The sequence below is a fragment of the Sceloporus undulatus genome, chromosome 1, assembly GCF_019175285.1.
Source record: "Sceloporus undulatus isolate JIND9_A2432 ecotype Alabama chromosome 1, SceUnd_v1.1, whole genome shotgun sequence".
Classification (NCBI taxonomy): Eukaryota; Metazoa; Chordata; class Lepidosauria; order Squamata; family Phrynosomatidae; genus Sceloporus; species Sceloporus undulatus.
In genome coordinates this window covers 336,971,940-336,995,640 of record NC_056522.1, presented here as the reverse complement: position 1 = coordinate 336,995,640, position 23,701 = coordinate 336,971,940, and the positions used below count along the sequence as shown (strand labels likewise).

General features: G+C 40.9%; 1 protein-coding gene across 2 annotated transcripts in view; it reads right to left on the bottom strand.

Annotated features, from left to right (window-relative positions):
* Nucleotides 1–1,401: 1,401 nt before the first annotated feature.
* The window catches only part of TTC6 (tetratricopeptide repeat domain 6), a 133,880-nt gene continuing 111,580 nt past the window's right edge, over nt 1,402–23,701 (bottom strand). Inside the window, exons 30-34 of one of the 2 annotated variants that reach the window (XM_042452178.1) lie at nt 17,978–18,188; nt 15,400–15,552; nt 8,330–8,500; nt 4,481–4,706; nt 1,402–1,932 (exon numbers count right to left, since the gene is read on the bottom strand). In XM_042452178.1, coding sequence (XP_042308112.1) covers nt 1,796–1,932; nt 4,481–4,706; nt 8,330–8,500; nt 15,400–15,552; nt 17,978–18,188 — 898 coding nt within the window. In that variant the 3' untranslated portion in view covers nt 1,402–1,795. Of the gene's footprint in view, nt 1,933–4,480; nt 4,707–8,329; nt 8,501–15,399; nt 15,553–17,977; nt 18,189–23,701 lie in introns of those variants that run through there. The other variant, XR_006102199.1, reaches the window with a different exon arrangement.

The following is a 23,701-nucleotide window of genomic DNA, read 5'->3' as shown; positions in this document are numbered from 1 at the left end:
GGTGAGAATAAGTGGCACTTTAGATGTCTATACACAAATCCATAGAGTTTGGGAAACAAACTAGATAAGCTTAAAATCCTAGTGCAGGATGATTTTGTAGATATAACAAAGACCTGGTGGGATGACTTCCATACTGGACTATAACAATGGAAGGATGTAATCTGTTCAAAAAGAATAATGGGGAAGGAAAGGCAAAGACAAATGCCAAAGACAAATTCACTTGTACAAAAATCCACATTATTTATTTAACATGCCACCTTATTCCTGGAGTGGGATTCAAAGTGGCTCACAGAAGGAAATCAATCAAAAATTACCAATTCAGTTTTAAAAACAATTAGGATTGTGACAATTAAGATTGTCACAATTAAAACAATATAAAATTATATCAAAACATACAAAAGTTTGAAAATGTATAACACTCACATCCTAATAATAATAATAATAATAATAATAGCCTCCCTGGTGCAGTTACATATAAAAGACCTATTTAAACAAAAAGGTTTTTGCCTGCCAGCGAATGGGGAGTTCCAGAAGGTAGGAGCAGTAATTTAAAAGAAAGCCTGTATAAGATAATAATAATTATAATTTTTATTTCTATCTTCCCGCCTCTCCCAATGGATCAAAGCAGGATCACAGCAAAGTTAAAAATTACACTTACAATATTGCAGCATTAGTTACCGCACAATTAAAACCACAGCTAAAAGCATAAAAACATAAGAATATGTTCATAAAACATGAAAATGTAAAACATCAATCAATCACGGGGTCAGCTGCTCTCGTTCCATACTAGTGGTCTTCACAGGAGGTCAGGAAGGTATGCACAGCGAAAGAGCTCTGTCTTTACCACCTTCTTGAAGGTTTCCAAGGATGTAACAAGGCGGGTCTCCTCTGGGAGTCCATTCCATAGTCTAGGGGCAGCTATACTGAATGTCTTTTGGAAGTAGAAACATGTTTGGATGCTGGTATCTCCAACAGGTTCTTCCCACTTGTTCTAAGAGTGCGGGGCGGATTGTATAGGGAGATGGGTTCCCGTAAGTAACCCGTAAGATTGTATAGGGAGATGCTAAGATGACGTATAGATGGTATTTAACCCCAAATAAGATGTTGAAAATGACCCAGAATGTTTCAAATTGATATGACAGCCAGTGTGATTATAGTAGTTTGAGCATTGGTCATTGACTCTGGAGACCAGGATTCAAATCCCAGCTTGGCCATGTAATCTTGCTGAGGGGCCTTGGGCAAGTCACACTCTCTCAGCCTCAGAGGCTGGCAATGGCAAACCTCCTCTGAAGAAACTTACCAAGAAAACCCTGTGAAAGGTTCACCTTAGGGTTGCCATAAGTCAGAAGCGACTTAAAGGCACACAGCACCATCAACAACAAAGTGTTATAGTAACCCACATACTTATCTTCAGTAACATGTTCAGTAACTTGTTTTAATTGTGTTCTAGGTCCCACACTGGTAGAAAAGGTGAGGTATAAATAAATAAGCAAACAAGCACTTTAATAAATATTGAAGCGATTCTTATTTTTATTTGTTCATTAAACATTTATATACTTTCATCCCATCTGAAAAGCAGAGAGTTGTACAACAAATACTACTTTCAAAATACAAATGTAATATTCACTACTGAACTGTGTAAACAAGGTAAATACAGAAATATATATAAAATTTAAACATCGTGACAAGAAATAACCAGATTAGTATATACTCTACCCAGCAGCAAAATACAGGTGAACTTTATAAGTCCTACTAATGGAAGTCCTCATGTTACTGCTTGCCGAATGATGTCTGTTCACCCAGTACTGATAAGCTCCTGGATACTGATAGCTTTCTTGTAATCAGCTATTGCTTTTGTAATTAAACCCATTTTTCCACGAATATCAGCTCTGAGCTTGTACATCAGAGAATCATAAGGCTGAATTGACAGTGCTGTAAAAAAAAGTAATTCTACTTGGTGGCGTCTCACAATAAATAATAACTATATGCTAAAATTCACCTGAAAACTCATGTAGACTTGGGATATATCAAATATAATGGCTGAGAGTCTGGATGGCACTTGTGGAGCTCTCATGCAGCCCTGTGCCTGCCCTGATTCCCTAACAGCTGCTAAGCCCCATGGGACTGCTACTACAGACATTAAGTAGTGGGTGAGGGAAGGCAAGCAGGCAACTGAATACTGGAAACAGCTTCTCATTCCCCTCCAATTTCCTTAAGAGAGAGCTAGAGGAATGACAATGATGATGTTCCTCTGCTTTTCTAGAAAACTCCAGGGGAATACAAACCTTAGAAGCTGTTCCCACTGCTCAGTCCTCTCCCTCCCTCCTACAGCAACAGGCCTCTGGGGCTCCGCAGCTTCCTGAGAGAGGAGCATAAGCAACAAAATATCCTTTTATACCTCATTTTAAAAAGGATGTATGTGCCTGTATGTCACTAAAAGCATTCCAGACAGAGACCTAAATGTTAATGTACTCTGTTTCGTTTTTGAACCTTTAGTTTTGGTTCAAGAAATTAAATATGTCACCATGACCTCAACTTCACTTATTAAACCAACAGAGAGAGGTCTTTCATTGCTTCCAGATCTCTGGGATGTAATGTTGTGAGTCTCCAGCAGAAAGATGCTCTGTGATATGACACTGGAAACAAACTTAAGTATGAAAAGTCATAATTCTATATCAGATGCTAAATTAAGTATACTTTACTAAGTAATCTCTCTTGGCCTGACCTCCCCCCAAAACCCTGATAGAAATTCACCCACACTCCAGTACCTGTCAGACTAGATCTCCTCCTCTCCATGCAGTTGATACCTGGTTGATACCTGGTAAATTAGGGCGACACTATTATCACAATCATAACTCTCAGTTGTGATTGTGATAATAGTTATGGTTGTGATAATTATGATTGTGATATCATACTATCAAGAGTTATGATTGTGATAATAGTGGCCCAGGACAGATGGGTCAAAAGCGACATGCCGCCGCTGATACTAGGGTTCCAGAGCACATGGCAACCGCACGCTCCGGAACCCTAGCATGTCACAGCACGGCCTAATGGTGGCCTCCCGTCCACACGGGGGCGCCATCGTGATGTAAGTGATGCACGGGGTATAGATGTTGCTGTGCGTTGCTTACGTCATGAGTGCACCAATGACACATGCCGTTTTTTCTGGGGACGGAGGGATGCAGGGCAGTTTGGCTGCTGCGGCGTACCTCCGCAGGCAAACAGACCACCGCCAGCCTGCCCTTTTGGGGTGGTTTGTACCGGGTCTCAGTCACCCTCGTGACTATCATGAATATGGAAGTTACCTAGATTTATTCATTCATAACTGTTCTGTATTCACAGCTGCTATTCAGTCAAAACTGTGATACTATTACCCCGATTGTAATTCCCTCACAACCTACTCCTGTTTTTAGTGCTGTAGTAAAATTCAATTCCCAGCTCTTTGCATCTGAACAGGAGATGGAATTTTGGCTGGGCATGCTATGTGTCCTTTGCTTTAGACAGCAACACTTTTTGGATCACCCTTGGGCCCCTGCACACAGCATCTAGCTTCTCGGCCCCTTAACACATTGTAGGTGCTGGTGATTACATATTTGTGAAGAGGATAAAAGGGCCACTAGGAATCACTATGCCCACCTAATGACCAGTGATTTCATGAGCCAATGTTGATGCTGCTGCCAGCTATGTATGACTGGTCCACGACCACTGTATGTGCATCTTTAGATGCTATAAAAATTCATACTTGGTCTACATCCATACTCTCAGGTCTGCATCAACAGCCCTTTTAGATCAACAGCCCTTTTGGATGAGAAAGATAGGCCTGTTACAGACTGCCAAAATAAAGCTGCTTTGGGTCTCTTTGGAGGTATGCTGCTTAAATGATGCATGCATCCTAAGAATCCAGAAGCTGCACCAAAGCTGCACTTCAGTGCTTAGGAATGGAGTGTGGCTTTGGCACGACCTTCGGACTCTTAGGACCTATGCATCATTTAAATTGCATATCTCCTAAGAGACCTGAAGCAGCTTTATTTTGGCAGTCTGTGGTGCGTTACAGATTGCCCAGAATGGGCGGTCTTGCGCCGCTGCCGGTTGCAGCGCAGAGGAGCCGCAGCAGTCAAACCGCGGGGCTTCTCCGTGCTGCAAATAAGAAGCGCCAAAATGGCACTTCTCTTTGCGGTGTGGATATGACACCGCGAGGTGCCAATGGTGCACTCACAGTGCCATATGTGCCGTGTGATGTGCAGACGCAGTGCGTCCGCTACGTAAAGATGGCGGCCCCTGTGTGGAACGGGCGCCACCATTTTGTACGGACTCGGTCCATATTAGGGTTAGGGTTTCTAACCCTAATATGGACCCAGTCTGTACTTTATGCCCGTCTGTAACGGGCCTGTAATAGGCCATAGTTTCACAATTTCCTCCATTTAAATGAAGAAAGCGTGGCAATACATCAGAACATGCATATATCTCCAAATATTAATACCTTTTGAAATGTCCTCTTCAGCTTGTTTATATTGCTGTAAAGTGTTGTAGAGATTTGCCTTGTTAAAATATATTGCTGCAGAAAAAGGGGAAAGGCAAATTGCTTTCTCAAAATCTGCTTTTGCTTCTTCAAAATTCTTTAGCAGAGTATTAGTAATAGCACGATTCAGAAATGCAGATTCATTTGTGGGATCAAGTGTCAGTGCCTTGGAATAGTAGTTATTTGCCTATAAAATTAATAAAATGCATGTAATACCTTTTGAAATTTATTAACTTTTATATAGAAATAATTGGGGAAATACAATATAAAATTACATTATTTTTAGTTGATTTTCAAAAGTAATCCTATAATAATAACAGAAGAAGAAAAATAGTTTAACAGGAAGGTTGGTTCTCCCCAGATCCGGGTGCTTCCCCCAATAATTACACTATATACTCATTCATTTATTTCTGAGAATTCTAACAACCATCATTTCCCAACAACTTTATTTCTGTGTTTTCTCTATAGTATTGGTTCTCTCTGATGTATGATTAGTTTCACTGCAATTACTGAAGAAGCATCAGGTGCAAACTGTATTAGCAGCAGCAAAGGATAACGTTGATATCCATTCATTCCATCATACTCGCTTCGACAGTATACACATCCCCCTGCCATTGCCATTACTTAAGAAGAAGAAAAACAGTGGTGCAACTGATAAATGTTTTCCTCCTCAGTAGTGGTGTAATTTTCAAGAATTACAAAAGAGCTGGCTTATCAATGTCATTTGAAGGGTTTTAAAAAACTATAATGCTGGACCGAAACATCACAGTATACATAAATATGATGGTCTGCTTGGCTACTACGTTACTGAATAATCCAGAAGCTAATTTATATTAACACTAGCAGGAAACATATTCAGGGGTAACTGTGTTGGCCACATAGCAAAGTACAATAACATCCAAAATCTACAAAACAGTGATCCTTTTATGTGAACAACAAAAGTGCACAAAATATATAATGCAAGCTTTTAAAGATAAAATTTGAATTCCATCTGTGATCAGGAAAGTATCTTTTTGTATTGCTAATGGAATTCAAACTATCTCTGGAATGCTTTATTCCCATTGTCACATGACCAGAAGGAGGAAGAGCATGCTTGCATATATATTCGACAACTGAACAACATCACAACACCTTGAGAAACTACAAGTCTATGACTAACATCATCATTTTTTAAAAAAATTCTCCTATATGATATAAGATAAGAAGTCAGTGGAACCTTGAAAGCTTGCATCATGTATTTTGTGCATTTTGCTTGGCCAAATAGAAGTATCACTGTTTTATTATACTTTGTTATGTTAACATTGCTTTTCTTGGGTATTTAAACCTGAACAGGTAAGAGCTGTTTACACTTATTTGCTTATGTAGTTATTTTTGGCTGCCTTTTCAGGATTAAGCACTCCTAAGAAGACTTCCATAATAGGTTAAAATACTGAATATAAGCTGTCTTATATACTTAGAAAATAGATTCATAAAATAGTGTAATCTAATACAATCAATAGGATCATAACATTAACAACAATAATAACACCAACAAAAGTGTTATACCACAAAAACACAATTAAAATTATTTCTACTCTATTTGTATTGCAGTTAAGTTATGTTGGCTGGCATTGTGCTCAGTAGTTATAAGATTGTGAGTTGGACTTCTGATCTTGTAACTGCAGGGGATATATATTTATGGCAGTTGACAATCCAATATAACCCAAATACCTGCCTTCTCAGTCTGGTAGTGCTCCAGCTGAAAGGTTTCTGAAGTGTTGCAGATAGGAGTGCTAGGACATCTGCAGTATTTTCCCAAGCATAAGAGCATTCAGACAAGCAGTTGCAACAAGAGCACAAGAGGCCTCTTCAGCTGCTTGCTCTCAACATGTCCTGCAACTGGTGGAATGCTGTTGATGTTGGCCAGTATTCTACATCAGCTACTTCGTTACTTAACTTTGCAGTTAACTTGGTTACTTAACTTTGCAGCTGCCCCTTTACTGGCCAGATCGGAGCTGCAGCAACCTCACGTCACAGCCCAAAGCAGCTCCCTTTTGCACCCTCCAAGAGGCGCCATAGCCACGATGGCACAGCTTTATGATGCCCCTTGGGGGCGGGTTTAGGGCATGCAGAGTGTGGATACTGTATCCTAACTTCGCCCACAGGCCAGCACAAAGTGCCGGTCTGTATCGGGCCTCTGTGTACTTAACTAGTAACCTCTCCTGGCCCGACCTTCCCAAAGCTTCTCCTCATGCAGATGATGCTCAGTAAAGTAGGCTGGGTTTGGGAATTACCACTGTGAAAACAGTATCACAATCATGACTAAGTAGTGATCACAAATGCAAAACAACTATAGATGAGTTATGGAGTATGAGTGAATGGTGTGGCGTATACAGTACTTAACTATGGCTGCATCTTCATTACAGAACTAATGCAGTTTGATACCATTTTAATGACCATGGCTCAATTCTATGGAATTCTGGGATTTGTACTTTTGAAAGATATTTAGCCTTCTCTGTCAGAGAGCTCTGGTGCCACTACAAACTACAAATCCCAAGATTCCACAGGATGAAGCCATGAGAGCTAAAGCTGTATAAAACTATATTAGTTCTGCAGGGCATCAGAAGCCTAAGTAGTTGATGTAGAATACTGACTGTCATTTCCCTGATTTGCAGTGGCTCAAAAGGCTTTAACTTGGGGTGCTGCCAAACTGAAAAGGTAGTTGGCAGAGTATTATTATTATTATTATTATTATTACCCCACCTCTCCCTGCAGATCGAGGTGGCTTATATACATAAAACATGTTACATAATACACAGAATTCATAAAATAAGCTGTAACATAAATTAAATCCTCTATCCCCATATCCAAACAATCCATAACTTAAATTCCACAAAATTAACACAATAACAATCTTTAAAATCTATTAAAACCATTGGGACATTCATGACAGGGCTTCATGGGATACGATAAGGGCAAACCACATATTGGGGTTCTAAAAACATAGGTGCAACAGTCAGTCAGGGAAGGCCTGCCGGAAGAGATCCATCTTGATGGCTTTTTTGAAACTATTAAGGTTCGTAATTTGACAGATCTCCTCCGACAGGCTATTCTATAGGTTAGGAGCGAACGATGAGAATGTCCTCTGGGAAACCATAGCCAACCTTGTTTTAGTAGGCTTTAGAAGGTTCTTTCCAGAGGATCTGAGCATGGGGGGGCGGGATTATAAAGAGGAAGGCATTCCCTTAGATAGGCTGGACATTGTTGGATGTAACTATGATGATGACGTTCCATCAACGTAGTTACATCTGATTGTGCAGGGTCTTAGCCAGTATCTTTTTTTAAGTGTTACTTGATATAAATGGGTCCTTAAAATATACTCAAATACTTGTAACTAATGTTATGGTAATCACACCTAGCTCTACTCGCTCTAGATAGGAATGTTAACAAGACATTTTGATGACAGGTTTCATAGTTAACACATATGCCTGTACTGTAGCCACTCACTCACAAACCACAAGGAGCTCAGGGTAGACTCAGCTTTGCATCCTTCCGAAGACGCTAAAATGAGTACCCAGCTTGTTGGGGCCAATTAGCTTGCACACTGTAAAATGCTTAGGGAGTGCTTAAGTGCACTGATAAGTGGTATAGAAATGTACTTGCTATTGCTATTGCTTAATATGGAATATTATGCTGCGAGTCACCTTTTTGGAGTCAAATATAAAGTATTGTGGCATAAATCTTTTAAAAAAGTAAATGTTGGATGAAATCATAATTTCACCAAAAGAATAATGTTCTACAATGTTTTACAGCACAGAATCAGATACTGACCTGTAAGAACTGTCTGTTAAGAAAGTAGATATTTGCTGCATTGAAATATGCCAAAGCATAGCTAGGGTCAACCGTGATAGCCTGCTGATAGTCTTGCATAGCACAATTTAAATATCCCATAGATTGGTTAATGGCACCTCGATTTGTAAGTAGTTCTGCACTGGTAGTTATCTGAAATATAGAGAAAGTTACTGATTTATTTAGTTAGTTATTTAGTTATTATGGTATTTTTGTATCGACACCTAGCCCAGAAGAGCTCCCAAGCTGATGAACAAATAAAAACCAATTAGAATAATACAAAGATAACAACATTTTAGTACACATTAAAATGCTTTTTAAAAAACTCTTACAAGCAATCTAAAACACTCCTAGAATCCTTGTAAATACACTCTGAGTTTCTGAGCACTTTTCAAAGGCAGCCCCAAGTGCAGGGCATTACAGTAATCCAAATGGGATGTGACCAAGGCATGTGCCACCCTTGTGCTAGGAAAGGAATATTTCATTCTTCCTGTCTTCAGTTAACAGCTAGCAGCATTTTAATATTGAAGGATCTATAGCTTGAAATGGAAGCTGATTGTGGCACCAGGACAGCAAACATGGGAAGACCTTATCTACCCTCCACAAAACTAGAACTACAGATCTGCCAATCTGTACTACTGAGGTCAAGGCTAATCTCTTGTGTGTGCTATAAATTGGACAAAAATGCTTCTGTGATGGGTGGTTTTATGTAAGATATCACTATCCGCCCATGTAAAAACACTAGTATACACAACACTATATAGAAAAGCCCTTCATAATTAAAATGCTAGTAACAGCAAAACACAATGTAAGCAAAATAAAAAACCAAAGCTGTTCTTATTAAACTGAGTCCATAAGTCTATGTCCCTGTATCCTGCCCTTCCTCACATATCTTTTCATCATGTCTCACCAGGCACACTTTTTGTAATCTGCTTCACTTCACTCACTCTTCCTTGCTCCAGCAGCCAAGTTTTCATTATCATTCTTTTTCCTTACCTAGTTAAACATTCCATTCAGTCTTCCATTTCCTTCTGAGACCATCTGAGGGGCCCATATCTAAGATCATTATCACACAACACTGTTACAGCAATGTATTTCACTTTAAATGCAATGGCAACATCCTGTGGAATTCTGGGGTTTGTAGTTTAGTGAAGCCTAAAATCTCTTTGGTTAAGAATTCTAAACACCCCTCCCTAAATTGCAAATCCCATGATTCCACAGCACCTTTGAGACTAACTGAAAGAAAAAAGTTGGCAGCATGAGATTTCATAGATGTCAGTCTACTTCCTCAGATGATTTTGGTGAAGTGGAAGCCAGGAACAGATGTACTGTATATACCTGACTATGTCAGCCTCATGCCTAAGTCAAGGGCAGGTTTTGGGGTCCAAATTATGGCTTTTGATATGACCCATAGATAAGGGTAAAACTTAAGGGCATGTAACAAGTTCCATTATATGGAGCAAAGGATGGAGCAAAGGAAAACAATGTCAAAGAACTTACAAAATGCCAGCAGGCATGACTGTTTATGATCATCCTAAAGCCTGGATGTCTGAGTTAGTAAAGGGAGATCAGTGCTTCCAGAATAGGCTACATTCTTGCCTTTCACCAGGGATGGTTCCTTTTTAAATAAGAGTTAAGGTACAGTACTTACACTGACCCATAGATAAGGCGACTCAGTTTTTTTGGGTGAATTTTTTGACTAAATTTTCTAGACTTATACATGGGTATATACAGTATATATGCCATAGGTATGTGAGAATTTCTATTCAAATTCAAAATCCTTTGGGTATGGAAATGAAGTAGCAAATCCAGTTTTAACTATGGTCTTTTTGGGCAAAGACATAGCCATTGGATATGGAAATGAGATGGCAAGACCAGTTTGGCCTTGGAAACTAGCCTGCAGGTGGGGAGAACAGATGCGTGTAGGATGCTCCCATAAGGATGAAGTCAGATGTCTCTCTTCAATCCATTGCTGAGGGACTGATGCCATAGCAGTTAAGGTAGAGTATAGCACTATTAACAGAGTAGTGTGATAAGGATCTAAGGCTTCGATTGCACTGCAGAAATTATTCCAGTTTTATATCACTTTAACTGCCATGGCTCAATGCTATGAAATTCTGGGAATTGTAGTATGTTGTGGCACCAGAGAAGGCTAAATGTCTCACAAAACTACAGTTCTCTTTATTCCATAGCACTGAGCCATGGCAGTTAAAGTGGTGTCAAACTGGATTATTTCTGCAGTGCAGATGCAGCCTATGACAATCAAACTGTTATATATATGGCTTAACAGACTCCCTGGCCGAGCTGACACAGCTGGTCTCCAAGCTGGTGTTGGAGTCCCCCAGGCTTCTTGTGCTGGAGGACCTCAACATCCCCCTTGAGGCTGGCTCATCAGATCTATCAGGTGCGGCTCGGCAGTTCATGGATTCCATGACAGCCATGGGCCTGTCCCAGTTGGTCCAGGATGCAACACACTGTGCTGGTAATACACTCGATGTGGTCTTTAGTACGGACCAAGAACATCCGTGGGTGGAAGTAAACGACATCTCCCCCCGTCAAGGACGGACCATTTCCTGGTCAGGATTGGACTGAATGCCACAACTCAAAAACCCCTCGGGGGTGGAGGGCCTATTAGAATGGTCCGCCCTCGAAGGTTGATGGAACCCAAAAGGTTCCAAGCCGCCCTAGAGGGGATTATGTTTGGGAACGATGGCGATCCTGTTGAGACCCTGGTTAATAAATGGAATAAGAACCTTACCGGGGTAATAGACAGCATCGCTCCTGAGCATCCTTACCAGCCCGCTCCAAACAAAAAACTGTGGCATACACTAGAGTTACGCCAGATGAAGCGAGCTGCACAACAACTAGAGTGCAACTGGCGGAAACATCAGCGCTTATCTGACAAGGCACTCCATGAGAACATGTTACGCTCCTACGGAGTGGCAATCGATGCAGCACGGAATTCGTTCTGTGCTGCATGGATTGCATCGGCAGAGTCTCGTCCAGCAGAGCTGTTCAGGGTGGTCAGGGAATTAACACAACTACCGGCCACCCTGAACACTTTACTTGAACCAACTATAGCCTGCTGTGATGCTTTTAATGACTATTTTGCCGATAAAATCTCTCAGATAAGGGCAGATCTTGACACTGGTCTTTTGACAGAACCTATAGCAGAGGTATCCAGTGACTCTGGAAACAAGGTTATTCTGGATCGTTTTGAGTTTGTAAATACCGAGGATGTGGACAAACTCCTTGGTAGAATGAAAAGGACAACATGTCCTCTCGATCCTTGCCCTTCTTGGCTGACCGTTCAGGGAGGAGATGCTATAAAATCTTCATTACATCGTATAGTTAATGCATCTCTTCAGGAGGGGATATTTCCATCGGCCTTAAAACAGGCAATAGTGAAACCACTCTTAAAGAAACCCTCCCTTGATCCCCTGCAGATGTGGAACTATAGACCGGTCTCTTTATTACCATTCTTGGGCAAGGTGATCGAGAGGACAGTCGCCTTTCAGCTCCAAGCCGCCTTGGATGAAACTGATTATCTAGAACCATGTCAAACTGGCTTCAGAGCGGGATACGGAGTTGAGACTGCCATGGTCGCCTTAGTCGATGATCTTCGTCTGGGCATCGACAGGGGAAGTGTGACCCTGCTGGTGCTTTTGGACATCTCAGCGGCCTTCGTACCATGGTATCCTTCTGAGAGAGTTGGGTATTGGGGGCACTGTGCTTCAGTGGTTCTGGTCCTACATCTCGAGAAGATTCCAGATGGTGCAGCTGGGGGACAGCTGCTCTCGCAAAAGAGAGTTGACATCTGGCGTCCCCCAAGGCACCATTCTGTCCCCCGTGCTATTTAACATTTACATGAAGCCACTGGGACAGATCATCCGGAGACATGGAGCTCGGTGTTATCAGTACACTGATGACACCCAGATCTATCTCTCCATGTTTCCGACTGATACAGTGACTAAGGATGGCACCTCTCCTCTGGATGCCTGCTTGGAGTCAGTAATGGGCTGGATGAGGGAAAACAAAGCTGAATCCAGAGAAAACAGAGGTACTCGTGATAGGTACCCCAAGCCCAGACAGGGAAATTTGCCATCCAGTCCTGGATGGGGTCACACTTCCCCTAAAGGACAAAGTATGCAGTTTGGGAGTACTCCTGCATTCATCGCTGCAGTTATCATCTCAAGTGGATGCGATGGCCAGGAGTGCTTGGTACCAGCTTCAGCTGATACGCAAACTGCGTCCCTGTCTGGACTGAAAGGACCTTGAAACTATGCGCTCTACATGGGGCTACCTTTGTACCAGGTTCGGAAGCTTCAGCTAGTTCAAAACGCGGCAGCCAGATTGGTCGCTGGAACCTCCAGGTCAGACCATGTAACACCAGTACTAAGATCTTTACACTGGCTGCCTATTAGCTTCCGGGCTCAATAAAAAGAGTTGGTTATGACCTATAAAGCCCTATATGGCTTGGGCCCGAGTTACTTGAGGGAACGCTTCTCTCCATATAGTCCGCTCCGCACTCTCAGAACATCAGGGAAAAATTTACTAGTACATCCTAAAGTGAGATTGGCAGCAACTCACCAGAGAGTATTTACATCGGCTGCACCAATATATTGGAATAAACTTCCAGAAGAGCTTCGGATGAACTCCACATTGGATGCCTTTAAAAAGGCTTTAAAGACCTACCTCTTTCGGTTAGCATATCCTCCGGACTCTTTATAGAGAAAGTTTCCTCTGATAGAAATGGCTAACTATGATCAATAGATTCCATGTATGTGTTTGTTTTTATATGCTGCTTGGCTTTTACTGATATTTAACTGTATAGATAACGTTGTGATATGTGTTTTATGATGTAAGTTTTTTAAAGATCCTGTGAACCGCTTTGATCGTTCCGGAAGAGCGGTATATAAATAAAGTATATTATATATTATTATTATTATAAATCCCTTTAACATAGCCATCCATCGTGTCTAGTAAAATTTCAAATGGGATAATCTCCCCTAAAGATTGAGTTTTAATATCTGGTTGCCTGATGAAATTACCTACCTGATACTATTTAAGTCCATTTATATTTGAACACTTAAGTTGATTCTTCGATAGAACCAGTGAAATAGTTCGGTATCAGTAAAGAAATCTCACAATTTGTTTAATCCTACTCTATGCAAAAGGTTTGCATTAAATTGTTTTTCTTCTCTATTAAACTCTGGATGACATTATAATGGAAATAATGGTGAAATGTCAAGAATCAGAGTCTCTTTTCTACGTTTCCATGCTGTAAATGCTGCTTTTAGAGTTGAAGAAGTATATTCAGCAATTTAAACAGCTTCTTTTTTTATAAACAAGATTTGTTCAACTATTTGAGAAGTAATAATTTTTTAATTTGTGTCCATTGCTGAGTTTACTTTTTACTTATCAAAGTAAATAAATGGCACAACTGGTAAGCATTATAGAAGTTGAGTCTCCCTTATTCAAAATACTTGAAACCAGAAGTGTTTTGGATTTGGGAGTTTTTTCAAATTTTGGAATATTTGCATATACATAATGAGATATATACTAGAGATTTGGACTCAAGTCCATAATGAGATTAGAGATAGGACCCAAGTCTAAACATGAAATTAATTTATATTTCATATATAACTTATACATATAGCCTGAATGCAATTTTATGTATAATATTTTAAATAATTTTGTGCATGAAACAAAGTTGGTATACACTGAACCATCAGAAAGCAAAGATAACATTATCTCAGTTAAATATGTGGACAATTTTGGATTGTGGTGTATTTTGGATTTCAGCTAAGGAATACTCAACCTGCAATAGGTTTTAAAAGAGGTTTCACTTCATCCACCTCTTAGAGATGACCTGTACCTAAGAACTTTAGCCTTTCTGGGTCTGCTGTTAATAAAAATAAAGGCTTCTAACTTTTTTCTACCAAGTTTTGAGAGTCCTACCTGAAAGTACATAAAATAAATACAAAACCCTGAGAACTATTATTTTTATATTGGCAACTTGACAAAGACAATGTTAGCCCATTCCAGTGTTTTAAACCTTGCAATATCTTTTTCAAGATTATTTCATATTCTGTAAATATGGGAGCAATATCTTTTTTAAATGTTTGTAAAATTCCCCTGAGAACCCATCCGGTTCTAGAGAATTATTTGGTTTAAGTCTTTTTATTAACTCTTGAATTTCTTCCAGGGAAACTGGCTTTTCCACATTTCCACTTCTCCATATACTGTTCAAGCACATCTCACTGGGTAAAACTTTAATTTTCAAAGGACTACCCCTTGAACTCTCTTTTTATGTTTAAGTATGCTCAATTCTTTAATACACAGCTCATGCAGAACAGCCTTCAGAGCTTCCCAATAGAGACTACCATGAACAGGATCGGATATTCTCCTGAAAATAACATTTTAACTCTGTGCACAGCCTCTGCTCACAAATCAATATAATGGATTAAATTTCCATATTGGTGTGGGTGTAACTTGTGAAAAGAATGATACACTTGCAGAAACAGAGCAATGACCCATCACTTTAACTAGGCCTAGATGTGTCTACAATATTGTGAAATATGTATTCTGTAATAAAAAATTGTATTTATTCTGTTCAAAACTTTAAGGGGTGCAGAGTAAAATGTAAAACTATGATCACTTGGATATAAATCTGTCAGTCTATAAACTTGGAATAGTTGAAAGATTTTTCACCATGTCAGCATATTTTTGTGGAGGTAAACATTGTTTGATCCTTTTTGTAAGTCAGTACTACTTAAAGCCCTTGGGTTCAACCCTCCAGCTAAAATCCACTTTCATGTTAGCATTCTGCATGCCTGCATGCAGAATTTGAAGATGGTAGGAAAACATTACAAAAAGTGTATGATGTAAAACAAGATATCAGCCTGTGTCTATGTAACTGAGGTTAAAGAAAAGAGAAAAATGATGAGGAAATTGCAGAAATTATGGGAAGATATTTGAGAGGAAGAGTATGAATTACAAGCAAGTAAGAACACACTGTAAACATGATTTGTAATAGAGAACATGTTTACCTTCAGTGCAGCATTTGTATCCTGAAAAGCAGCAAAAGTATCACCCATCTGAAGACAGACTATAGCTCGCCCATCATAAGCAATGTGACATTTGGGATCAATAAGAATAGCTGTTGTGAACTGGGCCCATGCTTTCTGAAATTTTCCAAGAACCTAAAATAATTAAACATAATTATTAACAAAATAACATATAATAATAAGCTGTCTCTTTGTAGAAAGTAGCTTAAAGTTAACAAACTGCAAAGAAGATAGTGTGGAAATCATTGTTACTTAATAAAGGAAATTGGATATGACATCCATTCATATTCCCTTAATTTTTCAATAGAGATGATGAAGGGAATGGCAAATATATTGTGAATGGGCACTCTAAAACCTAGTCTCAAAGTTTGATGTACACATGCAATCTCTGCCTACACCTGGGAGTCTGGCCAAATCCTACAGTTATCATTTCCAAAAGTTATGGTTTTAGGGACTAAACTGAGTGTAGAAATTAAACCACCAGGATTTTTTCTCATAATGTGAACAGAAAAATATTGAGAAAGTGACATAAGGCCAGTGGTAATCAGTCCAAGAAATCAAGAAGATGAGCTTATGTGGGAAAAGCTCAAATTAAATTTTAATTCTACATAATTTTGGTATTTTGTTGTTGCTGTTAGCAGCCCTCAAGTTGTCCCTGACTCATGGTGAGCCTGTGGATGAGACATCTCCAAAACTCCCTATCCTATACCTCCCTGCTGAGATCATAAAGGCCCAGGCCTGTCGCCTCCCAGACTGAGTCTAGCCATTAGGCTTGCAGTCTTCCTCTCTTTCTACTGCCTTCCACTTTCCTAACATTATTGCCTTTTCTAAGGAATTTTTCCTTCTCATAGTGTGTCCAAAGTACAGCATCCTCAATCTAGTCTTCCTTCCAGGGAAGAGTTCAGGCTTTATCTGTTCAAGGATCCATTTTTTCATCTTCCTGGACATCTATTGTATCCTAAGCCACTCTTCTCCAGCACCACATCTCAAATTAGTTGATTTTCCTTCTGTCTGAATTCTTCACTGTGCAGCTCTCACATCCATACATGGTGATGGGAAATACAATGGCTTGGATGATCCTAACTTTAATATTCATTGACTTTGCACTCAGGATCTTGACTAGTTCTTTCATAGCTGCCCTTCCCAGTTCTAGCTTTCTTCTGGTTTCTTGACTGTAGTCTCCACTCTATTCAGATTTTAATAAGGGGAACAGGTTTTATAGTTGTCTTGAGAAAATGTAAACTTAAACAGAAAAAACAGAAGTGTGTTGTTAAGAGAATCATAATCCATTTTATAGTGGAGAAAATGGAAACTCACAAAAGGTCATTAAACAGCTTTGATATCTCTCTTTCTTTCTCTTCCCCAACTAACATGAAGTGTAGAAACACTGATTAGGTCTGGAAGAGTGCTATCCTTTTCAAACTAATCTGTCTTTCCCAATTTTACTGTGTGTTCCCACTAGCATGTCCTGATTCCCCCTACCCTCTTCAACCTCCATATAATTTCCAAAACTGTTTCACAAGGGATTTTAAGGGGCTGCAGGAGAAACAGGAATTGGGAGAAAACTGCTCTGTTCATCAGCCAGAGAAACCCACAAGATCTCTAAAAATCTAAACTCACGTCGAGAAATAGCTCTATTTTATTATTTATTTATTGGTTAAATTTATATCCCACCTTTCTCCTTATATCCTATGACCTACACACTTTTGTACACTTTTGCATTTCTGTCTTTTTCTCCTAAACTGCTTTGCTGTGCTACCAAGTGAAATAATAGGAAACGAAGCCAATAACTTGTTAAGGAATACTTTAAGCATCTGTTACAGTGGACCTTTCCAATCTGTGGGGATTTGGTTCTGTCTCTCCCCCCGCCCGCCCGCCCGCCCGCCCCCAATGGCAAGAATTGCAGACAGCCACTCCCCATATTATTCAATGGCAGCAACAGGCATATGGACATGGGTGCATGCCACCACTGAATAATATGGGGCATGGTGAACTGTGGGCGACTAAATCCACATATCACCAGCCTGCCAATACGGAGGGTCCACTATATTCTTTTATTGTGGAAATAAATCTCTTTTACTTATAAAAGGCGCAAGGAAACAATACTGCCTTCCATAATTGATTTCCAAACATAGTCTAAAAAGAGACAGAACAAGAGCAAAATGAAGTGTTGTTCCTGTGTAATTCCTAGGAAAACAGAACATAGATAAACTCTTGCAAGTGTTATTTTTAAAATGTCTTATTTTTTACACACATTATTAAACTGCCAGAGTGCTAAATGAGACACTCACAGGCCTAACATAATTCAATGGTCACCAATCCTGTTCTCATTGACTAAAACCAGACTTGAAAAATATAAGGGATATGAAGAAAAGAGACGTTCCATAAACTTACTTTATGTACAGATTGTGTTACATTCAAGCCAAACATCTAAAACCTTTATCCTTCTCATTATAATGCAAGTGAAAAAATTCTTCAAACAACAGAAAACTGGCAGATCAACTTTCTATTTGCAGTAGAATTTTGGGATAGGGGGTGGACAGAGTCATAAATACATTACCTGCAAATTGTATCCTAAGCAAATTCGAGCCTTTATAGAAATTGGATTCAAATGTACTGCTTTCAAGAAGTCCTTCTGAGCACGTTGAGTGCCTTCCACATGACCATATTCCATGTATGAATTTCCTCGTCCAATGTAGCCATCCAGAGAAAAGGGATCTATTTTAAGAACCTCAGAAAATGAATACACGGCTTCTTCATATTTCTGAAGTCTAAAATCAAAATATATATAAAATATATATAAAGTTTACTGTTTATTAGTAACACTTGATACTGCATATTTTAAAATATGCATACCGTATATACTCGACTACAAGTCAACCTCACGTATAAGTCGAAGGCAAGTTTTGGGGCCAAAATTATGGATTTTGCTATGGCCCATGGATAAGTTGAAGATAAAATTTAGGGGCATATAGCAAATGATCTAAAGGATGAAGCAAAGCAAAACAATGTCAAAGAACTTACAAAATTCCAGCAGACATAACTCTGTGCTTACTCTTAAGATTGGCTGGATGAGAGAGTAGAGGGTCGGTGCTTCACATATTATACACTTGCTTTTCACCAAGAGATGGTTCCATCTTTTAAATAAGAGTTAAGATATAGTACTTACACTGACATGTGGATAAGTCGACTCAGGCTTTTGGGGTCAATTTTTTGACTTAAATTTCTAGACTTATACATAAGTATATACTGTATTTTCAATTAGTAATTATAGGGCCCAAACAGACAGGCCAAAATAAAGCTGCTTCGGGTCACTTTGGAGGTATGTTGTTTAAATGACACAGGCTTCTTAAAAGGCCTGAAGCTGCGCCAAAGCTGAGCTCCAGTCCTTAGGACTGGAGTGTGGCTTTAGCATGGCTTCCAGCCTCTTAGGGCGCACGAATCATTTAAACAGCATACCTCCAAAGTGACCCAAAGCAGCTTTATTTTGGCCTGTCTGTTTGGGCCCATAGTCTCTCGGACTAACTTCATTGGGTATGATACTGATGAAATATGTATATTTTAATAAGAAAGCCAACAGTGGTAAAAAAAACCCCAAAGAATCAAATATGATTTACAGCCAGGGCCAACAAGGGTGGGGATGGGAAAAACTGGTAAAAATTACCAGGGCCTGGCAACCCAGAAAGGAGCTGGAATCTAACTGCACTGGATGTGCTTTTGTTTTTTCTCTGTGATATCATTATTTCTCTCTCTCTCTCTCTCTCTCTCTCTCTTTGACATCTTGGGAAAATGGATGAATTTCAAATAAAATAATAATGCCATAAAAATTCTATATTCCAAAATCAATGACTGCTGCAAGAGAGACCAGGACTAGGGCCAAATGAAGGAAAAGAAGCCATGGGTGAGTAAAGAACATAGTAGTCCCACTGAAAAGGAAGAAGGGAATGAGAGGGCAACCCAGTGAATTTCCTTGAGTTGTAAGAAGCTACAGGTAAAATACAAGACTTCTGACACTGGTGGTGGCAGCTGAAAAAAGAGACCCAGAGGTGATTAGCCCACTTTGGCCACAGTTTCTTAGAGGAGGAGGAGGAAGAGAAAAGGCAGTGATGCTAGATGTGTACAGCCTCTGAGTGTGAGTCAAAGAGTTAGGCTTGGAAGGTGGTTTGAGGGTAGCATGCTGGCTGTAGTGACTGTGTGTCATCCCTCCCACATAGAGACCCCAGGAACCTTGAGGGAATAAGTGAAGTTCCAGGTCCCCTCCCCTGCACACACACAAAAATGAATCAGAGCCAAAACTCACTTCTGACAATAACTTGTCAATTCTTTCTCATTCTCTGCATATTTCTCCTCTACCTTCAACACATCCTAACATGGTTTGTTTCACAAAGGATTGTACAGTGGGACCTTTGTAGCCATTGGGATTTGGCTCCAGGATCTCCTTGGGATACCAAAATCCACTGGATGCTCAAGTCCCATTAAATACAGTGGCATAGTAAAATGATGTCCCCTAAATAAAAATCAAGACTTGCTTTTTAAAATTTATATTTTTAAAAAATAATTTCAAGCTGTGGAAAGTTGAACCCATGGTTAAGGAATCGGTGGATAAGAAGGGCTGAGTGCTTGGTAGATGAAGGGAATGCTGTGGATATAATATATCTTGATTTCAGTAAGGCCTTTGACAGGGTTGCCCATGACGTTCTTGCAAACAAGCTTGTAAAATGTGGGCTAGACAAGGCAACTGTTACATGGATTTGTAATTGGTTGACCGGACGAACCCAAAAGGTGCTCAACAATGGCACCTTTTCATGCTGGAGAGAAGTGACCAGTGGGGTCCCACAGGGCTCTGTCCTGGGCTCAGTACTGTTCAACATCTTTATCAATGACTTGGAGGGAAAAATTGGGGGAATACTTATCAAATTTGCAGATGACACCAAATTAGGAGGAGTAGCTAATACTCCAGAGGACAGGATCAAGATTCAAAATGGCCTTAATAGACTAGAAAGCTGGGTCACAGCTAACAAAATGAACTTCAACAGGGAGAAATGTAAGGTTCTGCACTTAGGGCAAAAAAATGAAATGCACAGATATAGGATGGGGGACACCTGGCTTAAGGAGACAACATGTGAAAGGGATCTAGGAGTCCAAGTAGACCACAAGTTGAACATGAGTCAACAGTTGGATGCAGCAGCTAACAAGGCTAATGCGATTTTAGGCTGCATCAATAGAAGTATAGTGTCTAGATCAGGGGTAGGCAACCTTTTGAGCCAGGGGCCAGGTTGCTGTCCCTCACACAACTGGGGGGCCAAAGCTGGGGGTGGAGTTTCCACCCTATGGGGGTGGGGCCGCATGCTGGGGTGGAGCTTCCACCCTCCAGAGTGATGATGATGATGATAATAGAATCATAGAATCATAGAGTTGGAAGAGACCACAGGGGCCATCCAGTCCAACCCCCTGCCATGCAGGAAATCACAATCAAAGCATCCCTGACAGATGGCCATCCAGCCTCTGCTTGAAGACCTCCAAGGAAGGAGACTCCACTACACTCCAAGGGAGTTTGTTCCACTGTCGAACAGCCCTTACTGTCAGGAAGTTCCTCCTAATATTGAGGTGGAATCTCTTTTCCTGCAGTTTGCATCCATTGCTTCGGGTCCTATAATAATAATAATAGTTCCAAGCATGGAAACTACTACAAAGCAATTAAAAAAAAAAGAAGAAAGCATGCACACTGTCTCAACCCAGAAAGGCACAAGGTGCTGAGAGGGGATTTTGCACGCACACACACACACACACACACACACACAAAACGCCTGTCTCTCACACACACAACCTCCCCATCTCTCACATACACCCTCTCTCACACAACTTGCTCTCTCACACACACAACCCACTTCTCTCTCTCTCACACACACACACACCAAACCCCTGTCTAACACACACAACCACCCCTTCTCTCACATACACAACCCACTTCTCTCTGTGTGTGTGTCTCACACATACACACACACACAAAACCCGTCTCTCTCACACACACACAACCCGTCTGTCTCTTTCACACACACACACACATACAACCTACTTCTCCCACACACAACCCACTCTCTCTCACACACACAACCCACTTTTATCTCTCCCTCTCACACACAACTCACTTCTCTCTCTCATACACACATACACAACGCATCTCTCTCTCACATACAACCTCCCCTTCTCACACACCCTCTCACACAAACCACTCTCACACACACAACCCACTTCCCCCCTCTCTCTCTCACACACACACACACAACTCGTTCTCTCTCTCACACACACAAAACACACCTCTCTCTGTTACACACACACACTGCTCTTACACATACATACGCACAACTTCTCTCTCTCTCTCTCTCTGTCCCTCCTGCTGCAAAATGAGGGGAGGCCCCTCAGAGGCCGGAAAGGAGGCAGAGGACACCTGCGTGGGCGTCCTTGCTGGCTCTTTCCCGGCTTCTGAGGGGCCTTCAAGCCCCTCAGAGGCCAGGAAGGAGGTGGGGGACACCCGCGCGGGCATCCTCACAGGCTCCTTCCCAGCTTCTGAGGGGCCTGCGCAAGAGGCTCAAGGTCCCATGCGCCTGCCCCGCGGGGCCTTTGGCGGCAGCAATCGGCAGCAGGACCGAGCAGGGGCCGGTCCCAACAGCTCGGCGGGCCGCATGTGGCCCATGGGCCGCAGGTTGCTGACCCCTGGTCTAGATCAAGGGAAGTAATAGTGCCACTATATTCTGCTCTGGTCAGGCCCCACCTGGAATATTGTGTCCAGTTCTGGGCACCACAATTCAAAAAGGACATTGAGAAACTGGAGTGTGTCCAAAGGAGGGTGACTTAAAATGGTGAAGGGTCTGGAAACCATGCCCTATGAGGAACGCCTTAGGGAGCTGGGTATGTTTAGCCTGGAGAAAAGAAGGTTAAGAGGTGATATGATAGCTCTGTTTAAATATTTGAAGGGATGTCATATTGAGGAGGGAGCAAGCTTGTTTTCTGCTGCTCCAGAGACTAGGACCCGGAGCAATGGATGCAAGCTGTAGGAAAAGAGATTCCACCTCAACATTAGGAGGAACTTCCTGACAGTAAGGGCTGTTCGACAGTGGAACACACTTCCTCGGAGTGTAGTGGAGTCTCCCTCCTTGGAGGTCTTCAAACGGAGGCTGGATGGCCATCTGTCGGGGATGCTTTGATCTGGATTTCCTGCATGGCAGGGGATTGGACTGGACGGCCCTTGCGGTCTCTTCCAGCTCTATGATTCTATGATTGTATGACTTGGGAGATCAGAGATTCCTCATCTGCACTTTTCCTGGACAGACCTGCACAGTTTCTAGTGTTCCATTGAATAGGTGGTACAAAGGAGGAATCCATACAAAATAGGCCATACTGAAGCTTATATGAATTTTAAGAAACTATAAACTAGAGTACTCTACTGCCAAGTAAATTCTGCACATTTAAATTTGACAATTTTATAGAGGTGAATAAAGGTTATAGAGTGCTTCAGGTAGCAATCCCTGCAGAATTTCTGTAAGGAACTATTAGTGGAAATGGCTGCAGAGGCATTTTAGGAGTGACTGGAATGCTGTCAAGTGCAAGGGCCTTAAAACCCTTGCCAAATCATGTCAAGGTATGGCACACATTTGATCTGGTGTCCAATGTGGCTCAAAAAGTGTGGCAGCCTAATGACTCTGGGTGAAAAGACACACGGCCTAATCTACATTGTTGGAGAACTGCAAACCTGAGGGTCCTGTACACATCCAGATTATACCAAAGTCTATGTGACTGCTGAGAAGATGTTAGACAAAAGTAAGGAAGCACCATTTTTTGTGACAGAAGAAAGGTAGGAAGGATAGGTCCTGGGAACCTGAAGGCAGGGAACCGTCTAATTAAAAATAATAATTGTAAGCTGCTCTGATAGCCTTTAGGGCTGAAGGGCAGGGTATAAATACCATAAATAATAATAATATCATTAGAAGCCTTTAAGAAGGCATTAAAGACGTATCTCTTCCAGCGGGCATATCCATCTGACCTGCTATAGTGAAGATTCCCACTCATTTAGACTATATGGAAAAACAGATGAATCAGATGCGTTGTTTCCTCTACTGTAATGTTGCTGGCATTGACTAGTATTGTATTGTACTGTATTTTATTGTGTATTGTGGTTATATGATGATGTTTTTAATCTGTTATGTACTTTGTAGACTGTATTGCTGATATCGATGGGATCTCGCTTCGATCCGCAGGGAGAGGCGGGAAATAGAAAAATAAAAAT